Below are 21,194 nucleotides of genomic sequence, written 5' to 3' on the forward strand. Positions count from 1 at the left end.
ATTTTATTTTTTATAACGCAGTATATACTCCAGCTGTGTTTTTATTTCTTTATAAGTTTATACAGGAAAAACACACTGAGACTTAGGTCTGTCTGTGACTGCACTGTGTCTGTGATAGTGTGTAAGCCTCATTGCTGCTCTCTCTCTCACTCACACACACATGCACACACACACACACACACACACACACACACACACACACACACACACACACAGACACAGACACACACACGCACACATACAGAGTTCTCTGATGTGACCTTCAGCACATGCAGGCTGGCATTCAATTACCGCCCTGTCAGAGGCCCATCCAGCCCAGTTGCTGCACGTCCTTGAGGTTCCTTCTCTAGTCTAGTCTATATTCCATTACATCTCTGCTCATTGTGTGTTCTGTCCAGTTTAATTCTGTGCTCATACCCTGGTCATCGGTCGATCAGATCTGGGGTCCCCCCAAAACCGCGAACCCCGGCCCATCTACCACTCCAGGCAGGCTCAAGCAAATGCTATAAAAAGTATTTGAAAGTATTTCACTTGGGCTGAACTTCATATCGCTGTCATAGTGCTGTACCCCCCCCCCAAATTTTTTTTTAGCAGAGTGGGGTCTACTTCTTTTCCAGTATGAGGAGTTGCTGTAAAAACAAACAATGGTGCAGAAAATGTATCCTTGGATATGTATTATTTTCTGTTGCATTATTCTCCATATTTATTTAGAATTTTTCTATGATCTCTTATAATATTGGCCCCCATTGATGTCAAAATATTTCACAGCTATGTTCTGGCTGCATAATTATTGCTCGAAGTGCCTGGAGAGTCCATACACAAATCTGTGATCATTACTGAGAGTACAGAGCAGAGTACTCGTCATGCAAGGGCCATTATCAGCGCTGCCACTTGAAAAAGCTGGTTGAAATCTCCAGCAAATTTTAACTCCTAACTGTCCCTGCTGTCCTATACCGCCATGATTCATATACTGCTCTGGACAGATGTTGATTGACTCGGAACAGATTTCTTTTTTTGATTAAGTGAGCTGCAACAGAAGGAGGCTGCTTGCCATAAGTAACTGGCTCAAGTAATGGTAGTGAACCAGTCTGTTTGTTTGTTTGTTTTCTGAGTGGAGCAGTCCCACTCATATTTTTCATTTTTATTGACAGATACAGTAGAGATTTAGCCAGGAAGGATGGGTGAGAGAGAGAGGAGGGATGACATGCAGGATATGTCCCCGGCCGGAATCGAACCCGGGGACCCTGCGGTTACATGGTTGACGCTTAACCCGCTACGCCACCTAAGCGCCCCTGAACCAGTCTGTTTAACCTGTTCCAAATAATGGGGAATGATTCTCTTGCATTGTGTTTTGGGGACATGAGCTGCCTCTGATTTAGCTGATTTACCTGACATACACAGACAGCAGAGTTTACGGAATAAAATGTTGCCCATAGGAATGTATGATTAGCATGATGAGCAATGATATTCAGACAAGGGTTAAAATGTTTTTTAAAAGATACGTGGCTGTGCTTGACTGAGTATGCCTGGTACAATGGACCAAAACCAACGGACTAGTCCCCAAAATGCAAACCTCACCCATCTGACACAGTCTGGTTAGAATGTACATGAAACACAGATTGCGTCGTCACTGTCTTTCTTTTTGTCCTTTATTCAGTCATTTTATGTGCTTATTATATACTAATTTCTGTTGTTGTCTTAGTTACAGCACTCAACTAATAGATACTATTTTTGACAAGATCTTTTCTTACATTTACATTACATTTTTGGCATTTATCAGACGCCTTATTCCAAAGCGACTTACAATCAATACATTTGACTAAGTAAGTGAATCAACTATACACTAGTCATAGCAGGAAACAGTAGGCCTAATCTATTCTCAGGCCTGGGGCCATTGGTAGTTGTCATGTTAGAAGAATTATTATTATTATTATTTTTTTTTATTTTTTTTTTTCTATAGGTGCCTTGTAGTTGAAGCATCCACAGTGAGACCTCAGCCTTAGAGGAGATAGAGCTGGGAAGCTTGTATCATGATTTGCACAGCTGGCATTTATGTCTTGGTGAGAGCGTAAATATGTTCCGTTGAAAAAGCAACCATGAACCCTAGCGGGTCACTGTGTCTCCATTAAGGAAATGAAAACGGCAGTAGCAGTGACCGGGCCTGTGCTGATCGTCCCCCTTGTGATGATCTCATAAAGGGATTGGGAAGTTATTAGCCAGGTAGTATATTATCCTCTGTCTTTATAGTCATTCTTCTGCGCAGGACTGCTCTCTAGCCGACCAGGATCCAAAAATAATGTTAGGCAGAAACCTGAACTGGTGAACTCCCTGAAACCTGAACTGTCTGCAGAGAAACAATGGATTCCAGCAGCATACACTGCTGCACCCCAGGCTCTGAGGACATGTTTTATAAAGCACTTACTAAAACCAAACAGTGGCTAATAGTCTTTTCTTGTTACCCTTTGTAGAAGGAATGCTTGTCGAGGCCTAGGTAGCTTAACCGTGTTTTTAAAGTAGCCTACAATTGATTGTTTTCTTGCTAATGGATTATAGTTTATTATTCATTTATAATTAATCCACACTCTATAGATGCTCCTACAGCCATACAGTAAGTATGGAAGACACAAATATGGAAAACACAAATGTTCTGTCAATAGAAAATGGTATGTGATAGAGGGCACCATTTAGGGAAAATTTGATTTTCAAAGTCTCAGTTCTCCTCTGCAGTAAAATACTTTGTTATCTATCACATACTGACTGCAACTGCATAGATTATTTTCCTGAAAATATATCTACTCATTAGGCAGCTCCAGTGGGCTCTGTTTAAGGATGGGAGGATCTACGATAAGATGGGTGTGAGACCTAAATCTCCACAGTGTGTTGGGAGTGTTTATTTAAGCAATAAGGCTTTGCGTCAGGCCTAACAATACCTCAAAGCTGTGACCAGTACTTTATTGCTTTTATACAATGGTTACCAAAAAAAATCTGAATTGTGACGTGAAAACAGTGCCTCAAGTATTTATTTTGTGATAAGTTGCACTCAGGCAACTGGCGTGCTACCTATCTTCAGTCATCTTAGTGAAGCTTACCGCTACACTAGTTTGGTGTGTGGGCGAGTACCTTCTCTCTCGTAAGATTTTACTCACTACAATCGTTGTGCCATGCTACTCCGTAGCTTGTGTCAACTTATCTGTTCACACAGTTTTTCTCCCAAAGAAAAAGCATGGATCCAGTCTCCACTCTGAGAGAAACTGAGCAAGAACACAGGAGCGGACTTACTGTAGCGGGAGAGAGTGGTGACTGCCCCCGCAGGTTGTCCAACTGTAGATCTGTTCACATCACAGGAGAAATGCCAGCTAGGTACGGACACACTGGCCCACCAGTGGCCTGGCATGCTCCTGTATGCCTAGCCCTGTATTTGCCCGGACAGCCTTGGAGGTCACAGATAGCTCAGCTGCTCCCATGGCATCTCCTGTTACGCAGCAACCTATTGTCTCAAGTGCAGGGTCAATTGTGCCCCCCTTTACCTGAGCTGATGGATTTATGGGTCAGAAGGCCTGCTGGCGAACATGGTTGCCACCATCCAGAGTGCTAGGGTCCCGTCGATCAGAGGGTTTTGCGATCTGAAATGGAGGCTTTTCGAGGTGTGGTGACTTTTCAGAGCACTCTCTCTATGATCCTCTCCATCTTACAGGACCTGCTTGTTGGGGGGCAGCGGTAGCCTAGAGGTTAGAGAGGCCGGCTAGCAATCGGAAGGTTGCTGGTTCAATCCAAACCTCAGGAGGGAGCTGCATGTGCCCTTGAGCAAGGCACTTCACCCCTAATTGTTCCAGGGGCACCGACTATGGCTGAACCTGTGCCTAGATTCCACCTAGATTCCAAATTCCAACAATTAACTGACAAATTGATTGCATGGCAATAAAACAATTGTTATTGATAAGGGCAACTCCTTCACAGTGAAAGGCTACCTGTCTGCCATCTCTATGTGCCGTGTAAGTTTGGGTGGGGGCGTCTGTCGTTTTATGTTGGGAGTGTGCCGTCTTCATCTGGTCACCAGTCAGACAGATCTCTTCTGGGATCTGTTTCTGGTTCTTGAGGCACTAACTAATCATCACTAATGACCGCTTCAAACCTATTCAGACTGTTGTCGTCAAGATGTTGTCTTGCAAGACTGCATTGTTGCTTGTCCAGGTGATGGCTGGCCTCTCCGGAATAGGATCCGCTCTGCGGATTTACATGGCCAGGATGGTGTCATTAAGGGTCTGCGATCAGTTGTTTGTCTGATTTGCAAACACATCCAAGGGACGAGATGTGTCTTCACAGCGTGGGGGCCATTGTTGAGGCTCACAATTGTTGGCGATTGCAGCCCCATTTTGGCATGGCAACATGGGCCCTGTTCAAGGGTGTCTCTGACCTTTCAGGTTTTACAGCCTGGACGTGTCCGCGCAGATCATCCTAAGTGATGGTTTGGAAACATTGTGATAAAAGGGGGACATTCTTGTATCTGTTTGGACCAGGCAATCGTGGCGTTGTGCAAGAGTCCCATAGTCGAGGGGTTGAACCGAGTCAACTGTGTCCAGTAATTCTAGTGTTTGCACTGCAATATTCCTGCAACGTATGGTATATAGGAGTGTGGTTAAGGTGTAAATCTCTGACTGATTGTAAACTTGCAGGTTTGTTAGGTGTTAAGACACATGATTGGTGTTGTGTGTGTGTGTGTGTGTGTGTGTGTGCGGGGGGGGGGGTGGCAGCTTTCCACACAAGCGCATTAGGAGGTCATGGTACAGCAGCACCCTGTTTACCACCCTGAAGTGATCGTGATTCTCTTGATTGGCGTAGATTTAGCTTTGTAGCTGGTTTATTTAGCAAAGTCTCTAGTAATAAGTCTTTAGGGTATGTTTTGTGGTCATGTGCAGGGTCCAGTGACTCGTTGTCGTGTGCACATGTGGACCACTGGGTCACTCATTAAGGCTAAGCTTTGGCTCTGGCTTTTTCTGGCGCTTTTTACTATCGAGACACAAAGGCAGAACAGATTCCAGGAGTGAGGCCCGTGACTGGCAGACCACATCTCCACTTTACAAAAAGTGTAATTTGATTAAATCTGTACTGTTTCAGTCCAAAAGCTGTGCTGGCTCAATCGAATAAAGTGGATTAACTCTTGTGCCGGATAAAGCAGATTAAACTGGTAAACACAATCACTAACTGATGCATAGGGCCTTCAGGGGACTGGGCCCAGAGAGGTAAATAGCTTTTCCACCAAAGAAAAGCAAGGGGGAAAAGATATTTGGGTTCTTTAATTCCAGTGTGTTCAGTTGGAACCACATAAGAGCAACGGTATCACTTCCTATCTAACATAACAGTGACAGTGCTACACAGAACAGAACATTAGCTTAATTACAGACAAGTAGGATACCGCTGCCTATCCCCTCCCCTCCCCCCCGCCGCCCCTGTTTTACTGTACTTGGAAGCTGTACTTCCTGAAATAATTAGCCATACGATAAATGGAAATATTACTCTTAATGAAAGCTCTTAAGTTATTCAACCGGTGTTTCTGAATCGTCAGCATCACATCTCTCTTGATCCCTGAAGCAACTGGGTGAGGGGCTGGGCAGCCGTACGCATTCTGACAGAGGAGGAGATCCAGGGCTCAGTGAGAGCGGGGGAGGAGGCTTGGAGAAAATCCATTCCCAGAGTGAGAGTTGTGCTGAGGCAGGTATGCCGACCTTTCAGCCGACCGATAGGTCAGCGCTCGGCAGCATGCCTGGACATCGGTGGCTAAATGCCAGATCCCTGGTGCTGCTCATAGTAAAGCTCATCTGAGCTTGGAGCCAGCTCTGATCAATGGAGTCTTCTGGCAAGTCACTTCCTGCTTCCTGTAGGCCACAGAACATTCACCTCCATAGAGAGACATGACAACAAACTGTCCTGTAGAACAACCAGGGAAGTAGCTTACAGTAGATACTGTAACCAAGGTAGAGAATGTTACGCTAGGTAATGAAGTAGAGAAGAGGTTTTACATACTGCATGCGTTGTCTTTTCAGGTGACTGGCATATACTGAGGTATATCTGCTTGGTCAGCATGATTTTAGTGTGCTTAGAAATAAAAATGGGTTATTTGGCTTGCCTTTTTAAGAGGAATTTGAAAAACTGTTCAGCAGCTGTTCTTTGGTTGAACTCCTTCTGTTTTCTCCCTCCACCCCAGGTGCCCACGGAGTGAGAGAGGAACCCCGGTTTGTAACGGCGCGCGCTGGAGAGAGCGTGGTCCTGGGATGTGACGTGTCCCCCCCCCTGGATGGCCAGCAGCCCCCCTACGTGGTGGAGTGGTTCAAATTCGGAGTGCCCATCCCCTTCTTCATCAACTTCCGCTTCTACCCTCCCCATGTGGACCCAGAGTACACCGGTAAGAGATGAGGAATTCTGTCTGTCTGGGAAAAACAGCAATGCAAGAGTGTTTTAGCTTCGGATTAAAGGTTGTACACTCTTACAAAAAAGGGTTCTTCTCTTCACTGTTGTTTGGTTCTAGGTAAAATCTCCTTTTTCTAAGAGTGAACAGTAGAGATGGTGAAATGTGTTTGTATGATATATTTTTTTTTTGTGATCAAATGTTTCTTTATTTTCTTTTAAAACAAACAAACATAATGACAAAACAAGACAGCAAGGCCACATCCTGCAATCAACGCCCCCAACAGCCCATACAACCACACCACAACACACAAATTACAATATAGCTATCTAGGTATTAGGGACATACATTACGGGACCCAAAGTCCCAAAGTCGGGACCTAAAACGAAAAAGAAAGTAAATCAAATAACCCCCACCCACCCACCCCAGGGACCAGAGGACAAGTCAGTTACAATTGTGATAACCTACACTCAACTCAAAAGATTTTTAAGATCGACGTGTTTGTATGATATATATAATAATGTATATAAGAAAAACCTCCTCTAAGGTCACTATGGTAGATGAATAGCTGTGTTACTGCAATACGACCTACTTATTACTGTATGAGTTAGAACTGTACACTAATTTGTGCACATTTCTGTATTACTTATTACAGTATACTGATTTGTGTGACTTTTTCGTTCTTCATACTTTAGATGTTCTTGTTCCAGTGTTGTCAGCATGCCTAATTACAAGGTGCTGCCTGAAAGCAGGACAGATCCTGACAGCCAGTTAGATGTATTACATTAATGTCCTCCGTGCATTTACCTTAAAATCCTATTTCGTGGGAAAATAAATGTTAAGCGCCCCGCGGTGGTGTAGCGGTCTACGCACTGGCCGCTAGTGCATGCTGCCCACCGGGGCCGGGGTTCGTATCCCGGCTCGCCAGATCCAGATATGGCCGAGGCACACGGGAAGCGGCATATTGGCCGGCCGCTTCCGAGGGGGGTATAGGAGTATTTCTGGACTAGGATCCGTCGCGCAACACCGCCCCCTGGGTGCCGGAATAACGGTACTGGGCTCGAGGAGCCAGTCAGCCTAGTCTGCCTGGCGCCCTCCTCTGGGACTGCCGGCCACGGGGTCGTGCGGCGGATCCTATGCAATAGGCAGGGGATAATTGGATGCTAAGTTGGGTTAAATTGGCTACCAAATTGGGTGAAAAAGGGATAAAAATCTGAAAAACAAATTTAAAAAAATAAATAAAATAAATGTTAAGCTGCCAGTTCAATCTGATGTAGTGTTTTTTCCCACTGCAGGGGTGTGCATGAGCCCTAAGTATTACATGTGGTGCCAGTGGTGGAACAGGGGGCTCTGTACTGGGGCTCTCTGGCAGTGGCAGATTCTGTTAGAGGCTTTAGCTACCATTTCGACCCTCACATGGTCTTCGTGTTCTGCCATGAGAAGACTAGTGCAAAGACTAATCACCATTCTTCTGCTGCTCCTGAACCTACAGGACTGACAAACATCCTCCCCGCTCAGCAGTTTCCTGCTATAGTACAGTGCAGTACACGCTCACCCACACACTCGAGCTACACACGCAGCACCGTAAGCAAGTAGAACACTAGCATGGTTTCCCACCGCAACACAGGACATATATACTGAAGCTGTACGTGTGTAGCATGTCTGTGTTGGTGACAGGCACAAGGGAATGCTCAGTTTGTCACTTACCTACCTGGGACTGTACAGTAAACCCACTCAAGCATTTACCAGAGAGATGCTCACCATGTTCCATGCCTCCCTGACTGACAGTAGGCAACATGATAACTGCAAACATAACATTTCATACATTTCATATGGTATAATCATTTAAAATAAAATATTGTGGGGGCACCATGTAAGCGTAGTGCTGTGACTTATGTGTTTTAGACTCTATAATGGCAGAGACAGTGGTGTGGTTTAGGAGACACTCCTTGAGGTGTTTAAGTTGGAAATAAGTTACAATGTCCACAGTAGTATACCACACATTGTATCATACTTTGTAGTAGGCTGATGCTACTGTGGATTTGGAACACAACCGATGAAGAAGAGGGTCTCTGTCTGGACTTCATCTGAGGCCACTAGAGCAGAGTGTGCTGCATCCACTCTCACATACACACCTACAGTCTCAGTATTCAGGTTATTCCTACAGTATGAGTCCCCATCCTTCAACAAATTAATAATTCATCTCTTCGAACCGAGAGTATGTACTATCATTCCCCCTTCTGGCTAGTTTTGAAAAGGAGTAGATAGAAGTACTGTATTTAGCCTACAGTATATGTCTGGTTCTAAATATATTCATGAAGGAGACGAGAGGTTTGCGGTTTACTCTGGTAGACCTGGTATATGAGGGAGTTATCCAGCCTATTACGACCCTCCATCTCTCTTTGAGCTTCGCAGAGTTAGTGAGAACTCTTCACAAAGTCCATCCTGTAATTCAACTCTGACTGTATTCCATCTTCCACATGAGGTATCTGTCTCAGATGCTGTTGAATGATGGAGTTATGGTTCACTCCGTGTGTGCCATATTTTATTTGGAGTGTCTTAGGGATGACAAACCGCCCTCAAGCTACTGTTCGACTGAGTATTAATCCTCAGCTAGTGTCTGCTTTAGTGCTAGACAGAAATGGTATGCTTCTCCTTTAGTGTGCTAGCCAATTGCCCGGGGTGATATGCAAATCTAACATTTTTAAAACATCTATTTTTACACCCACTCAAGCAAAGCACCAATCAATAATTCAGATATGATATGTGTGGTTTTGTGAAGCTTTAATTGAAGCTTTCTCCATTTTGGGACAGGCTGGTCTCTAATGGTCTCATATCCCACAATTCCCAAGCTCTGCTCAAATCAGAATTAGGGGTCCTGACGTGGATATAGTGTTGTTATCTTTGTTTACAGAACACTTCTCTTTCTTCTCTGACTGACAGATTGAACCTGAGGTTGATGCCTGCCCTTCACCCCTCTAACCCGCCCCCTGCCCCCCCCCCCCCCCCCCCCCCTGCCCCTCGCTCAGCATTTCATCACCCAAGCAAAAATAGACCTTGTCTTTTTTACTGCAAGACTGCAGTCTCCATCTTCCCTCACTCTTCCCTTTTGCCTTATTGATTTCATGCTCACAAAAAAAGTGTCTGTTTTCTCCTCCCAGGTATGTAGCCGTCCTGGGGCAAGGGTAGCCTATCTATCGCATCTATATGTTTACATTTTATATTTACATTTTTGGAATTTAGCAGACGCCTTATTCCAAAGCGACTTACAATCGATACATTTGACTAAGCAAGTAAATTATCAATTCACCAGTTGTAGCAGGAAGAGTAATCTAGCTCAGACCAGGGGCCATTGGCAGTCATTGTGATAGAAGAAGAAGGAATTTATTTTTTATTTATTTTGTATAGACATTGGAGAAACTGTACAAGGGGGGAAGTAGGAATCTTAGGAGACATAGTATAGGGGGAAGCAGGTCTCAGGAGACAGAGCTGGGGGATAGTAGATGTCTCAGGAGGAGCAGTTAAGATGTAACCTGAAGAGATGGGTCTTCAGTCTCCGAAGGAAGATGGGTTGGCGTAGAGGAGGTGGGGCCAGTCGGCCAGCAGAGGTGGAGGAGCGGAGTGAATGGGCTGAAGTTTGGGGGGTGACCATTGCCTGCAGGTAGACAGGGGCTGTCCCTTTTGCTGCCTGGTAGGCAAGCACCAGGGTCTTGAATCTGATGCGAGCTGCTATCGGGAGCCAGAGCAGGGTGCAAAGGAGGGGAGTGACATGAGAACATTTGGGGAGGTTAAGCACCAGATGGGCAGCAGCATTCTGGATGAGCTGCAGAGGTCTGATGGCGGAGGTGGGGAGCTCAGCCAGGAGTGCGTTGCAGTAGTCAAGGCGGGAGGTGACCAGTGATTGGGTCAAGAGTTGCGCTGCTTCTCTGGTGAGGAATGGATGTATCCTTTTGATGTTGTAAAGGAAGAATCTGCAGGAGCGTGCTGTCGCTGCGATGTTCTCTGCACAGGATAGGCGGTTGTCCAGGATCACTCCAAGGTTCTTGGCTGTCTGGGAGGGGGTTACAGTAGAGTTCTCCACTGTGATGGAGATGTCAGTGAGACATGCAGAGACACTTGTTGCCACATGTAGGTCAAAGGGGGGGAAGGACAGGAAGAGTTGAGTGTCATCTGCGTAGCTGTGGTAGGAGAACCCGTGTGAGGAGATTACCGAGCGAAGAGACTTGGTATAGAGGGAGAACAGTAGGGGCCCTGGGACAGAGCCCTGGGGTACCCCAGTGGTGAGGGTTTGTGGAGAAGACGATTCTCTCCAAGTCACCTGGTAGGAGCGACCGCCAGGTAGGAAGCAAACCAGGAGTGTGCGGTGACAAAGATGCCCAGTTCTGAGAGGATGGAGAGAAGGCTCTGGTGGTTGACTGTGTCGAAGGCAGCGGACAGGTCCAGGAGAATGAGAACAGAGGGTAGGGAGGAAGCTTGAGCAGTGGAGGGCCTCCATGAGAGCAAGGAGAGCAGTCTCAGTGGAGTGGCCAGCCTTGAAGCCGGATTGGTGGGGGTCCAGGTGAGGTGTTCCATCTTATGGAAATAGTCAGTCAGTTGTTTAGATGCAGCACGTTCAAGGGTTTTTGAAGGGAAAGAGAGAAGGGATACCGGTCTGTAGTTGTGGACAGAGGACGGGTCAAGGGTTGGTTTCTTGAGGAGAGGCTTGACTCTTGAAGGCAGCCGGGACAGATCCTGTGGATACGGAGGAGTTGATTACGGTGGTAAGGTAAGGAAGGATGTTGGAGGAAATGGATTGGAGAAGAGGGGAGGGGAGGGTCATTGTCATAGTCATAGTCAATTTTATTTAAACACGCACCAAACTACACCGGTTTGTTTAGGGCGCCCTGGGCGCGGACTCTAAAAACAGCGAGAAAACATGATGGAATATGGTAACAACAGACAGGTAAGGACAACAAAATAAACAAACAAAATAAACATGGAGGACGTCTAACATTCACAACCGCACATATTTAAAGACAGACATTCATACTATAACACATCAGGATCATCTCAGTAGCCTAGTTCACGGCAGTAGTGCGTTTTAAGCAGAGTCTTGAAAGTCTCTAGATCGAGGGCGGTCTTGATGTTCAGTGGGAGGTCGTTCCACAGCCTTTTACAGAACCACTGCAAAGGCCTGATCTCCCAGCTTTGATCGGGGGACCATCAAGACTCTCTTTTTGTCGGATCTGAGGGATCTTGCGCTGAAGGCATAGTCCAAGAGTTCTGTGATGTAGTGTGGGGCGAGGCCGTTTAGTGCTTTAAAAACAAACATGAGGGTTTTAAACTTCACTCTGAACTTAACAGGGAGCCAGTGTAGAGATGCCAGGACTGGAGAGATGTGGTCTCGCATTCTGGTAAGCGTCAGCAGTCTGGCAGCAGCGTTCTGAACCAGCTGCAGACAGTTCAAAGTCCCATCAGCTATCCCTGTGTAGAGAGAGTTACAGTAGTCGAGCTGCAAGGGGATGGGATCGAGAGGGCAGGTGGTTGCCTGCTTGGATGTGATCAGTGTGAGAATCTCATCACAGGAGAGGGGGGAAAAAGATGATAAACCAGAGACAGAGTGTAGTGCAGAGAGTCTGGAAGGGGTGTTAGCAGCGTTGGTAGGAGGAGGAGAAAAGGTGCTGCTAATGTCATCAACCTTTTTTTCGAAGTAGGTGACAAAGTCATCGGCAGACAGGGAGGAAGGAGGAAGGGGAGGAGATGGGTTAAGGAGTGTGGAAAATATGAAGAACGGTTTCCTAGAATTAGAGTCAGAAAAATGTACTTTGGAATGATAGTAGGATGCTTTAGCAGCTGATGCAGAGGAGGCGTAGTTGGAGAGGAGAGAGTGATAAAGGTTTAGGTCATCATGGAGGCCGGTTTTTATCCATCTCCTCTCAGCTGCCCTGAGCTCTATTCTACAAGCATGTAGCGTTTCAGAGAGCCAGGGAGCGCTGGCTTCAAGGTTAGTGGACAGAGGGCATCGAAGGATGAGGTGAGAGCGGACAGGAGGGTAGAGGAAGCTGAGTCAGTGGAAAGAAGGGAGAAGGATTCAACAGAGGGTAGGGAGGATAAGACAGAGGAAGAGAGGGTGGTGGGGGAAAAGGTACGTAGGTTGTGACGAGAGGGTACAAGGTGGTTAGAGACTGACAGGGAAGAGTTGGATTTGAGGGGGAGGGAGAAGAATACAAAGTATACAAGCCCTAACCCTAACCCTAACTGGAAGAGGGGTAACAGTAAGGTTGGAGGTATGGGAGAATATGAAGGCAAGGTCGAGCTGATTGCCTGCCTTAAGGCCGATTTAAGCTTCTGCGTCGAATTTACGCGCGTCTACGCCGTAGCCTACGTAAGGGGTCTCGCACTTTACACTTCTACGTAGGTCGCTCTGCAATTACACTGTCACATCGCTAGGTGGCAGTGTGTTTTCTATGCCCCTGTGCTGTGCCTCTTCCGGTTAGCTATCATTCTGACAATGCCGACGGTCGGTGTACTCATAGCGGCATAATAGCGATCAAAAAACGTATTTTTGTTATGCTTGTTGTAAAGAAAATGTCTATAATGCATTGAAATGACAGTAAACTAAGATAATACGATGGTTATCATACATTTTCAAATCTTTATTAATAAGTAATTACAGAAAAAGTAAATGACATTTCTGTCATGACTTCCGCATTTACGAGAGAGTCGGAACGCTACCAAGCGGACCAATCACAGTTCTTATAGATAACTTAACATTAAATATGTCTATCATAAATATAATTTAAACCCAACGAACAGCCATGGGGCTCCCTGTAACTAATCATTTATTTCTAAATAAACAGGATTGTACATCTCGTAAATGTGAATCGCGCTCCTTGAAATGACATTAAACTAAGATAATACGATGGTTATCATAATTTTTCAAATCTTTATTAATAAGTAATTACAGAAAAAGTAAATGACATTTCTGTCATGGCTTCCGCATTTTGGCCGACGAGAGAGTCGGAATCTTGTCGGAATCATGTGCTACCAAGCGGACCAATCACAGAGCTTACGGTTGCGTAGAAACTGACGCGTACTTACATTTTTGGAGAGGTGCGCGTTAATCTACGCCGTAGGCTACGCAAGGCTACGTAGGCTACGCAAGGCTACGCCGTCGATTTTACGCAGGAGCGTAAACTGGGCTTTATGAGTGAGGAGAGCGGGACAGGATAAGGTCGAAGGTAGTACGAGCGGAATGCCATCATCAGGGAAGGAGCTGAGAAGGACATCCAGAATTGACCATGCTGACCTTGGGGACGGTAGATAACAACAATGTGAAGTTTGACAGGGGAGGAGACAAAAACAGCATGGAATTCAAAGGAGGATATGGACAGGTGTGACAGGGGAAGGACAGTATGTGACCACTTAGGCAAGATGAGGAGTCGTGTGCCTCCCCCTCAACCAGAGGGTCTAGGGAAATGGGAAAAGGAGTGGGCATCAGAGAGGGTGTAGCTTTATTTTCAGGTGATATCCATAAGTTGAGGGACATGAACGAAGCATAAGCTGAGATAGCCTCGGCTTTCCGGACCACTGACTGGCAGTTCCAAAGACCTCCTGTGGCAATGAAGTCATAGTCAGTTGAAGAAGGTGGATAGATTGGAAGGGTTGCGAAGGAGGATGTAGCGTCTATGTGTCCTCCTGAGTGACAGAAGAACAGGAATAGGGAGAAAGCACATAGTCAGTAGAGGGGTACAGGGTTAATGGACAAACAGAAGTTGGAGTTGCTAAGTGCACTCAAAGTAGACAGAAATGACAAGAGAACAATCAAAAAGGACGAGAAGAGAAGATATTATTCTTAGTGTCCTGGCCTCCCTCTCAGGCCTTCCTCGATGGACTCCCACAGATAGACTCCCTTGTCTTATTGTCACGAGTCTTTGTGTCAGGAGGCTGTCACTCTCTGACCGTCCGGATATAAATGGAGATTTCAGTAGTTGCTGAAGACTGGCAGGCTTGTAGCCCCTCCCCACTAAGGAGCACTAAACGACTGGGCAGGTGTACTCAGGTGGACATGCATATGTAGCCCCTCCCCACTAAGGAGCACTAAACGACTGGGCAGGTGTACTCAGGTGGACATGCATATGTAGCCCCTCCCCACTAAGGAGCACTAAACGACTGGGCAGGTGTACATGCATATGTGCAGGCTTGTAGCCCCTCCCCACTAAGGAGCACTAAACGACTGGGCAGGTGTACTCAGGTGGACATGCATATGTAGCCCCTCCCCACTAAGGAGCACTAAACGACTGGGCAGGTGGACTCAGGTGGACATGCATATATAGCCCCTCCCCACTAAGGAGCACTAAGCGACTGGGCAGGTGTACTCAGGTGGACATGCAGGCTTGTAGCCCCTCCCCACTAAGGAGCACTAAACGACTGGGCAGGTGTACTCAGGTGTACTCAGGCTTGTAGCCCCTCCCCACTAAGGAGCACTAAACGACTGGGCAGGTGTACTCAGGCTTGTAGCCCCTCCCCACTAAGGAGCACTAAACGACTGGGCAGGTGTACTCAGGTGGACATGCAGGCTTGTAGCCCCTCCCCACTAAGGAGCACTAAACGACTGGGCAGGTGTACTCAGGTGGACATGCAGGCTTGTAGCCCCTCCCCACTAAGGAGCACTAAACGACTGGGCAGGTGTACTCAGGTGGACATGCAGGCTTGTAGCCCCTCCCCACTAAGGAGCACTAAACGACTGGGCAGGTGTACTCAGGTGGACATGCAGGCTTGTAGCCCCGCCCCACTAAGGAGCACTAAACGACTGGGCAGGTGTACTCAGGTGGACATGCAGGCTTGTAGCCCCTCCCCACTAAGGAGCACTAACCGACTGGGCAGGTGTACTCAGGTGGACATGCATATGTAGCCCCTCCCCACTAAGGAGCACTAAACGACTGGGCAGGTGTACTCAGGTGGACATGCAGGCTTGTAGCCCCTCCCCACTAAGGAGCACTAAACGACTGGGCAGGTGTACTCAGGTGGACATGCATATGTAGCCCCTCCCCACTAAGGAGCACTAAACGACTGGGCAGGTGTACTCAGGTGGACATGCATATGTGCAGCACTTGCTGGGAGAGTCCCTCAGCCCGCCGTCCTCAGCACCTGATGCATAACGTGAACCAGCAGGCAACACTTAGAATACATCTATTCTACACTTCGAAGTTTAGGGAGAAACACACTCCCTCCCCAGGGCGCTCCTCAAACATAAAGGCAAAGCTTTTGGGTTGGTGTCTGTCGGCCTGTCAGAGCTCACCATGTGAGTGAAGCAGTGAGACAGACAGACAGACAGACAGCTTAGCACTCAAGAATTCTAACAGGCCTGATTTCTTTTTATTGTCTCCAATCCTCTTCTGCCTTTTACATGTCCAATGCATCTCCTTAAAAGAAAGGCCAGTCTCTCCTTTGGTGTGTTGACACTGAGTGCTTTCCTATTTCCGGCTTCCCTGTGCTTCATCAGGTAGTTGAGGAGAGCTGAGGACAGGAGAGATCGCCCTCCAGGTATAATGTTATCCATTAATCCTAATACTGGCAGGCAGCTCTTCTTTGGCCATGGTCAGGCTTGTAATGTGTTTATTGTGAGAGGTTGTGAAGTAGTATGGATTGGGGGAACAGAAGAGCTCAAATTCAAATCCAATCATTTTCATTTTGGGCCAAATCAAATCCTCATGACCTTGATCAATGGCGTTACCATGACATTTACATTTACATTTACATTTTTGGGCATTTAGCAGATGCCTTATTCCAAAGCGACTTACAATCAATACATTTGAATACTAAGCATGTGAATCATCAGTCCACCATTTGTAGGAGGAAGAGTAATCCAGCTCAGGCCCGGGGCCATTGATAGAAGGAAAAACCTTCTCCTATCACCTTCTTCTAAAACCTAGATGTTGTTTTTTGTTTTTTTTTACACTGGAGAAACAGAGAAATAGTACAAGGGGGGCAATAGAAGTTCTTAGGGACACAGTAGAGGGGAAAGCGGGTGTCTTTAGGAGACGTAGTGCTGAGGGGCAGAAGATGTCCCATGATTCTGTCTATTGCAGCCATGTGTATTCAAAACGGGATAAATCAGGGGATAACGCAACCCAGCATGATCTCAAGCAGGGGCTTTCTAAAATGAACTCCCTGCTCAATGATTCTGTTTGCCTAGCAGATAGTGTGTAATCTCTATTAGCAGTGCTGGTGGGATAGCGGTGTGACAGTGTTACAGTAAATGAGTCTGGTAAATGGGTCTGTCGTGAGTGAACTGTAGTTAGTAGTACAGTATATGACACTGCACATCACCCGAATAACACTATATCAACAGTGAAGTTTGGAGGTGGAAGTATCATGGTGTGGGGCTGTTTCTCCTCTCATGGTACTGGCAGACATCATATCATTGAAGGAACAATGAATGGAGCCATGTACAGAGAGATTCTTGAGATGAGCCTGCTGCCATCCACCAGGATGCTGAGGATGAGACATGGGTGGACCTTCAGGACAATGATCCAAAGCATACAGCAAAGGAAACTCGCAATTGGTTTCAGAGAAAGAAAATCAACTTGTTGGAATGGCCCAGTCAATCACCTGACATCCAATTGAACATTTGTGGAAGCATCTGAAGATCCAGATTCACAAGAGGGCCCCCCGCAATCTTCAAGATTTAAAGACAATCTGTGTAGAGGAATGGGCCAAAATCACACCTGAATACTGCGGACGATTAGTTACTTCATACAGAAAGCGCCTTGAAGCTGTCATTACAAACAAAGGCTTCTCCACTAAGTATTGAGTTAATTTCAGTTAGTGTGTTCAATACTTTTTTCCTGTTTCATTCCACTTTATTACACATAACTTTATTTACATATGGGTATTGGAAATACATTTACTGGACAAAATGTTGATGTGTTCAATACTTATTTCCCCCACTGTACGTCTTATTGTAATTCTATGGTCCTGTGGTCTACGGTCACCTGACCCCGTGTTTTCCATCCCACCAGGTAGAGCCAGCCTGCATGGGAAGGCCTCTCTGCAGATCGACCCTGTGCGCTCAGAGGACCAGGGCTGGTACGAGTGCAGGGTCCTGATGTTGGAGCAGCAGTATGACACCTTCCACAATGGCAGCTGGGTGCACCTCACAGTCAATGGTGAGTCACATGTGTGTGTGTGTGTGTGTGTGTGTGTGTGTGTGTGTGTGTGTGTGTGTGTGTGTGTGTGTGTGCGTGCGCACGTGCGTGTGTCCTCAACACAGTGTTGTCAAATTGAAGTACTCATGTGATTTATGACCAGATTCACCTGGTAGTTGCTACTAGCCAGCTGACAAAGTTAATTAATTGGTACTACTAACTACAGTATGTTCGATTTTTTCATTACAGTCCTTTCTTCTTTAGCTTTTTGGTAGTTGGCATTGATACTGTGCATTTAAACTATTGTTTTCAGGATTTATGTTTTTCTCCCAGTCTCAAGTCTTCCAAGGTGTCAAAGATGTGATAAGCGGCCATTTATTATGAGATCATACCCATGCCACTTTACTGAAAGCATACAGGTATAATGCATTATACTCATTATAGGCATGTATGATGCCTAATTCTATCTTATAATAGTATAATAATAATTCATTATGTTATATATAGTACGTCTATGAGACAGATACAGTCTATACCGTATGTCTGTCTGTAGCAGACAGAATATGACTGATATCAGCATTGTGTTATTATGAGATCATATAAAACATTTTATTGCAGTCAATCATGCTTATGGCAAGCTGTTCACGGCATTCCAAACATAATGCATTATAACTGTATGCTCCAAGTAAAGTGTTAACAGCATAATGCTTGGGACGCTTAGGTGGCGTAGCGGGTTAAGCGTCGACCATGTAACCGCAGGGTCCCCAGTTCGAATCCGGCCGGGGACATATCCTGCATGTCATCCCTCCTCTCTCTCTCACCCATCTTTCCTGTCTAATTCTCCACTTTATCTGTCAATAAAAATGAAAAATATGAGTGGGTCTGCCCCACTCAGAAAAAATAACTTAAAAAAAAGCATAATGCTTTTCAGATATCACAGGGCAACATTTGGGATGGCCTCGGGGAAGCGGGAGGAGAGACTGGTGAGAAGGGCATTGATTGTGGCCTGTTCAAGGCAGTTCTGGCACAGAATGTCTGTGATAGTCTGGGAGCTATCAAACTGATGACTGGGCAGGAATAAAATCTGCACCTCTGCATTTCCTAGGAACGCCCCAGTGGGTTAGCGAATGGTGGATACTATGTGATGTGTGCCTGTATGTTGTTCATGGTTGAGGATGATTAAGTAAAGCTAAAGTACGTAAACGTATGCCAGCGCTATCAATGGTTTCTATGGGAATTAGCTTGTCTGGGTCAATACTGTTGATAAGACTTCCACAAAGAGGGAAGTTTACAGCAACACCCAACGTTGCTGTTGCGGTGCATTGTTGCGTGCTTTTGTTCCCTTCCCTATTTCTCTCCTCTTAGTGTCAAATAAAGCTTACTTTACAATGACTTACGCATTTTATCCTTAACATTTCCGATGTTTGTTTACCATTTTGTCAGATGTTATTAAACATTTTGATGAATGGTCTTGTAGAAATGTAATTGAATAACTTGCAAACTTAATCCAGTTCTGTTTGCAGGCAACGGATTGCTGAAATTTAGGCAACTGTAGCAATTATTGTGGTCTCTCGCTGGTGTTATTGAAATCCAGCACAATCTTTAATTTGTCTTCTAGTCTGATACAGAAGCATGAAGTGCGACTGAAAATAATGAGCTAGACAAATGCAGTTATTTTTTTAGTGTGATTGTGAGTCACTGGTTAGAACAGTTTTCCGATAGACACCTCACAAGGAGTGAAGATATTATTAGTTTGACAGATTGCAGTTTACTGCCAGAGTCGCTCACACACAGAAGGTATTTGGGTCTGTGAACTCATGCTCACTGTGTAAGTCACATGCATATTCTAATCTGACTGTATGAAGACAAGTATTTTTTTTATATGGATAATTGTGTGTTGCTGTAAAGGCCAAATTGAAGACCTATCCTATAATGGTCACTAGGGTTGCAACAACTTTCCAATCATTTCCAAAGAGTCCATATGGGTTTCAATATGTCTCCCAAACTTGCGGGAATTTTGCTTCCATAATCTGTGTACTACATATACATGTGTGGCACATTATTGCGTCTGCAAGGGTATATGTGATGTGAAAAGGCGAAAAGGTCCGCATGTTGGCAATTCTCAAGTTGCGCAAATGACCAAAAAGCGGTTCTCGTCTGCCATAGGCTACTGGGTAAGACATACATGGCTTGTAAACAAACATACTTTTTAGGACGTGTTCAAAAGCAAGGACTGTGTGATCATCTAATTATGTGTAGTTATGTGTTTTTAGCATGTTAATCAGGGGTGCACATAACTGGTGCCCCAGTGCGCATGCGTCGCCAAAATGCATGCTGCGCGGCAGATCAGCCGCATGAACGCGCTCTGGCGCACCAACAGCTGGGAGAGGAATTAACTTCCTCAAAATCCAACTGCTGACAGTGCTGACTGCTGCATCACTGCAAGCCCCACTAAGTAACTATTTGCCGTCCCCTCGGCCGAAGGCCCGACGAGTAATCCATCACAACAGTCGACCGACGACGACCACGGCGACTCCCCTCACGAAAACATTCGGAAAGTATCGTAACTCGTACTTTCATTCCGCGTATCGCGTATCGCACGGTTATCACGCCGCACGTGAAAATTCAGTCCCGAACGACTCGTCGCTAAAAGGGACACGTTTCTTTTCTCTGAAGCTTTCAAACGTTCAGACGTTTGTTTTACAGCTTCATTATCGCACCTCGACCCCTGACCCAGGGAATATGGTTGGGAATTCTATTAGGAAAAAGAAGGCTTTGTTGCACAATCAAAATAATGAGCTATTTAAAGTGATAGCCTACAACATCCTCTACCATGGTTGAAATTGAGGACAGTGATAACAGCAGTCAAGAGAGCAGTGATGATGATGATTAAGCTTGTAGCATAAATAAATGCTTAGGCTGTAACTTTTTGTTGAAAAGTTGATTTCAGTGTTTACAGAACAGAGCAGTGCTTAAAGAGATGTCAGTTGATTTCATTGTGTTTAAAGAACAGATATTCAGTTAGTGCTTAAAGAGATGTCAGTTGATTTCATTGTGTTTAAAGGAGTCTGACAGACTTTCATGCTTAAAGAGCATCATTTGATTTTGCATTTGTTTCTTTTGTTCTGCACACAATAATTTGTTCGTTCATCTTTATTTATGAATAAATGTCGTTTTGCTAATATAAGTTATCCATGTATCCCTTTTTTATCCATCCTGTGGGACGGGTCGTGACTCGCGAGCTCGGGGAGCACCAAGCAGCATCCCTAGGTGCTCCTCTGAGCACTGGCCCCAAAAAGTTATGTGCACCCCTGATGTTAATGTTCTTTCAGCATGTTGTGATGTGCTAAACATGCTGTCACATACAGTATGTCAGTATTAGTGTGTGTGTGTGTGTGCGTGTGTGTGCGTGATGTGTGTGTGTGTGTGTGTGTGTGTGTGTGTGTGTGTGTGTGTGCGCGTGATGTGTGTGTGTGTGTGTGTGTGTATGTATGTGTGTGTGTGTGTGTGTGTGTGTGTGTGTGTGTGTGCGTGCGTGCGTGTGTGTGTGTGTGTGTGTGTGTGTGCATTTGGCTGTGGTTAAATTAGTTCTCTGTCTGCTGGGTTACACTCTTGTTTCCCCTGCCAGTAAGTGTCACCTGTGCAGCCTCTTGTGGGATGGG

At 45.7% G+C, this 21,194-nt stretch overlaps 1 protein-coding gene across 1 annotated transcript in view; it reads left to right on the forward strand.

Annotated features, from left to right (window-relative positions):
• igsf9ba (immunoglobulin superfamily, member 9Ba) overlaps positions 1-21,194 on the forward strand; it is a gene marked incomplete at both ends in the record, with an annotated part of 55,644 nt that overhangs the window by 6,332 nt on the left and 28,118 nt on the right. Inside the window, 2 exons of the mRNA XM_080526511.1 lie at positions 6,203-6,400; positions 17,407-17,553. Of these exons, the coding sequence (XP_080382637.1) occupies positions 6,203-6,400; positions 17,407-17,553 (345 nt within the window). The remainder of the gene's footprint in view (positions 1-6,202; positions 6,401-17,406; positions 17,554-21,194) is intronic.

The sequence above is a fragment of the Nansenia antarctica genome (assembly GCF_963989245.1).
Source record: "Nansenia antarctica genome assembly, chromosome: 3".
Lineage (NCBI taxonomy): Eukaryota > Metazoa > Chordata > Actinopteri > Argentiniformes > Microstomatidae > Nansenia > Nansenia antarctica.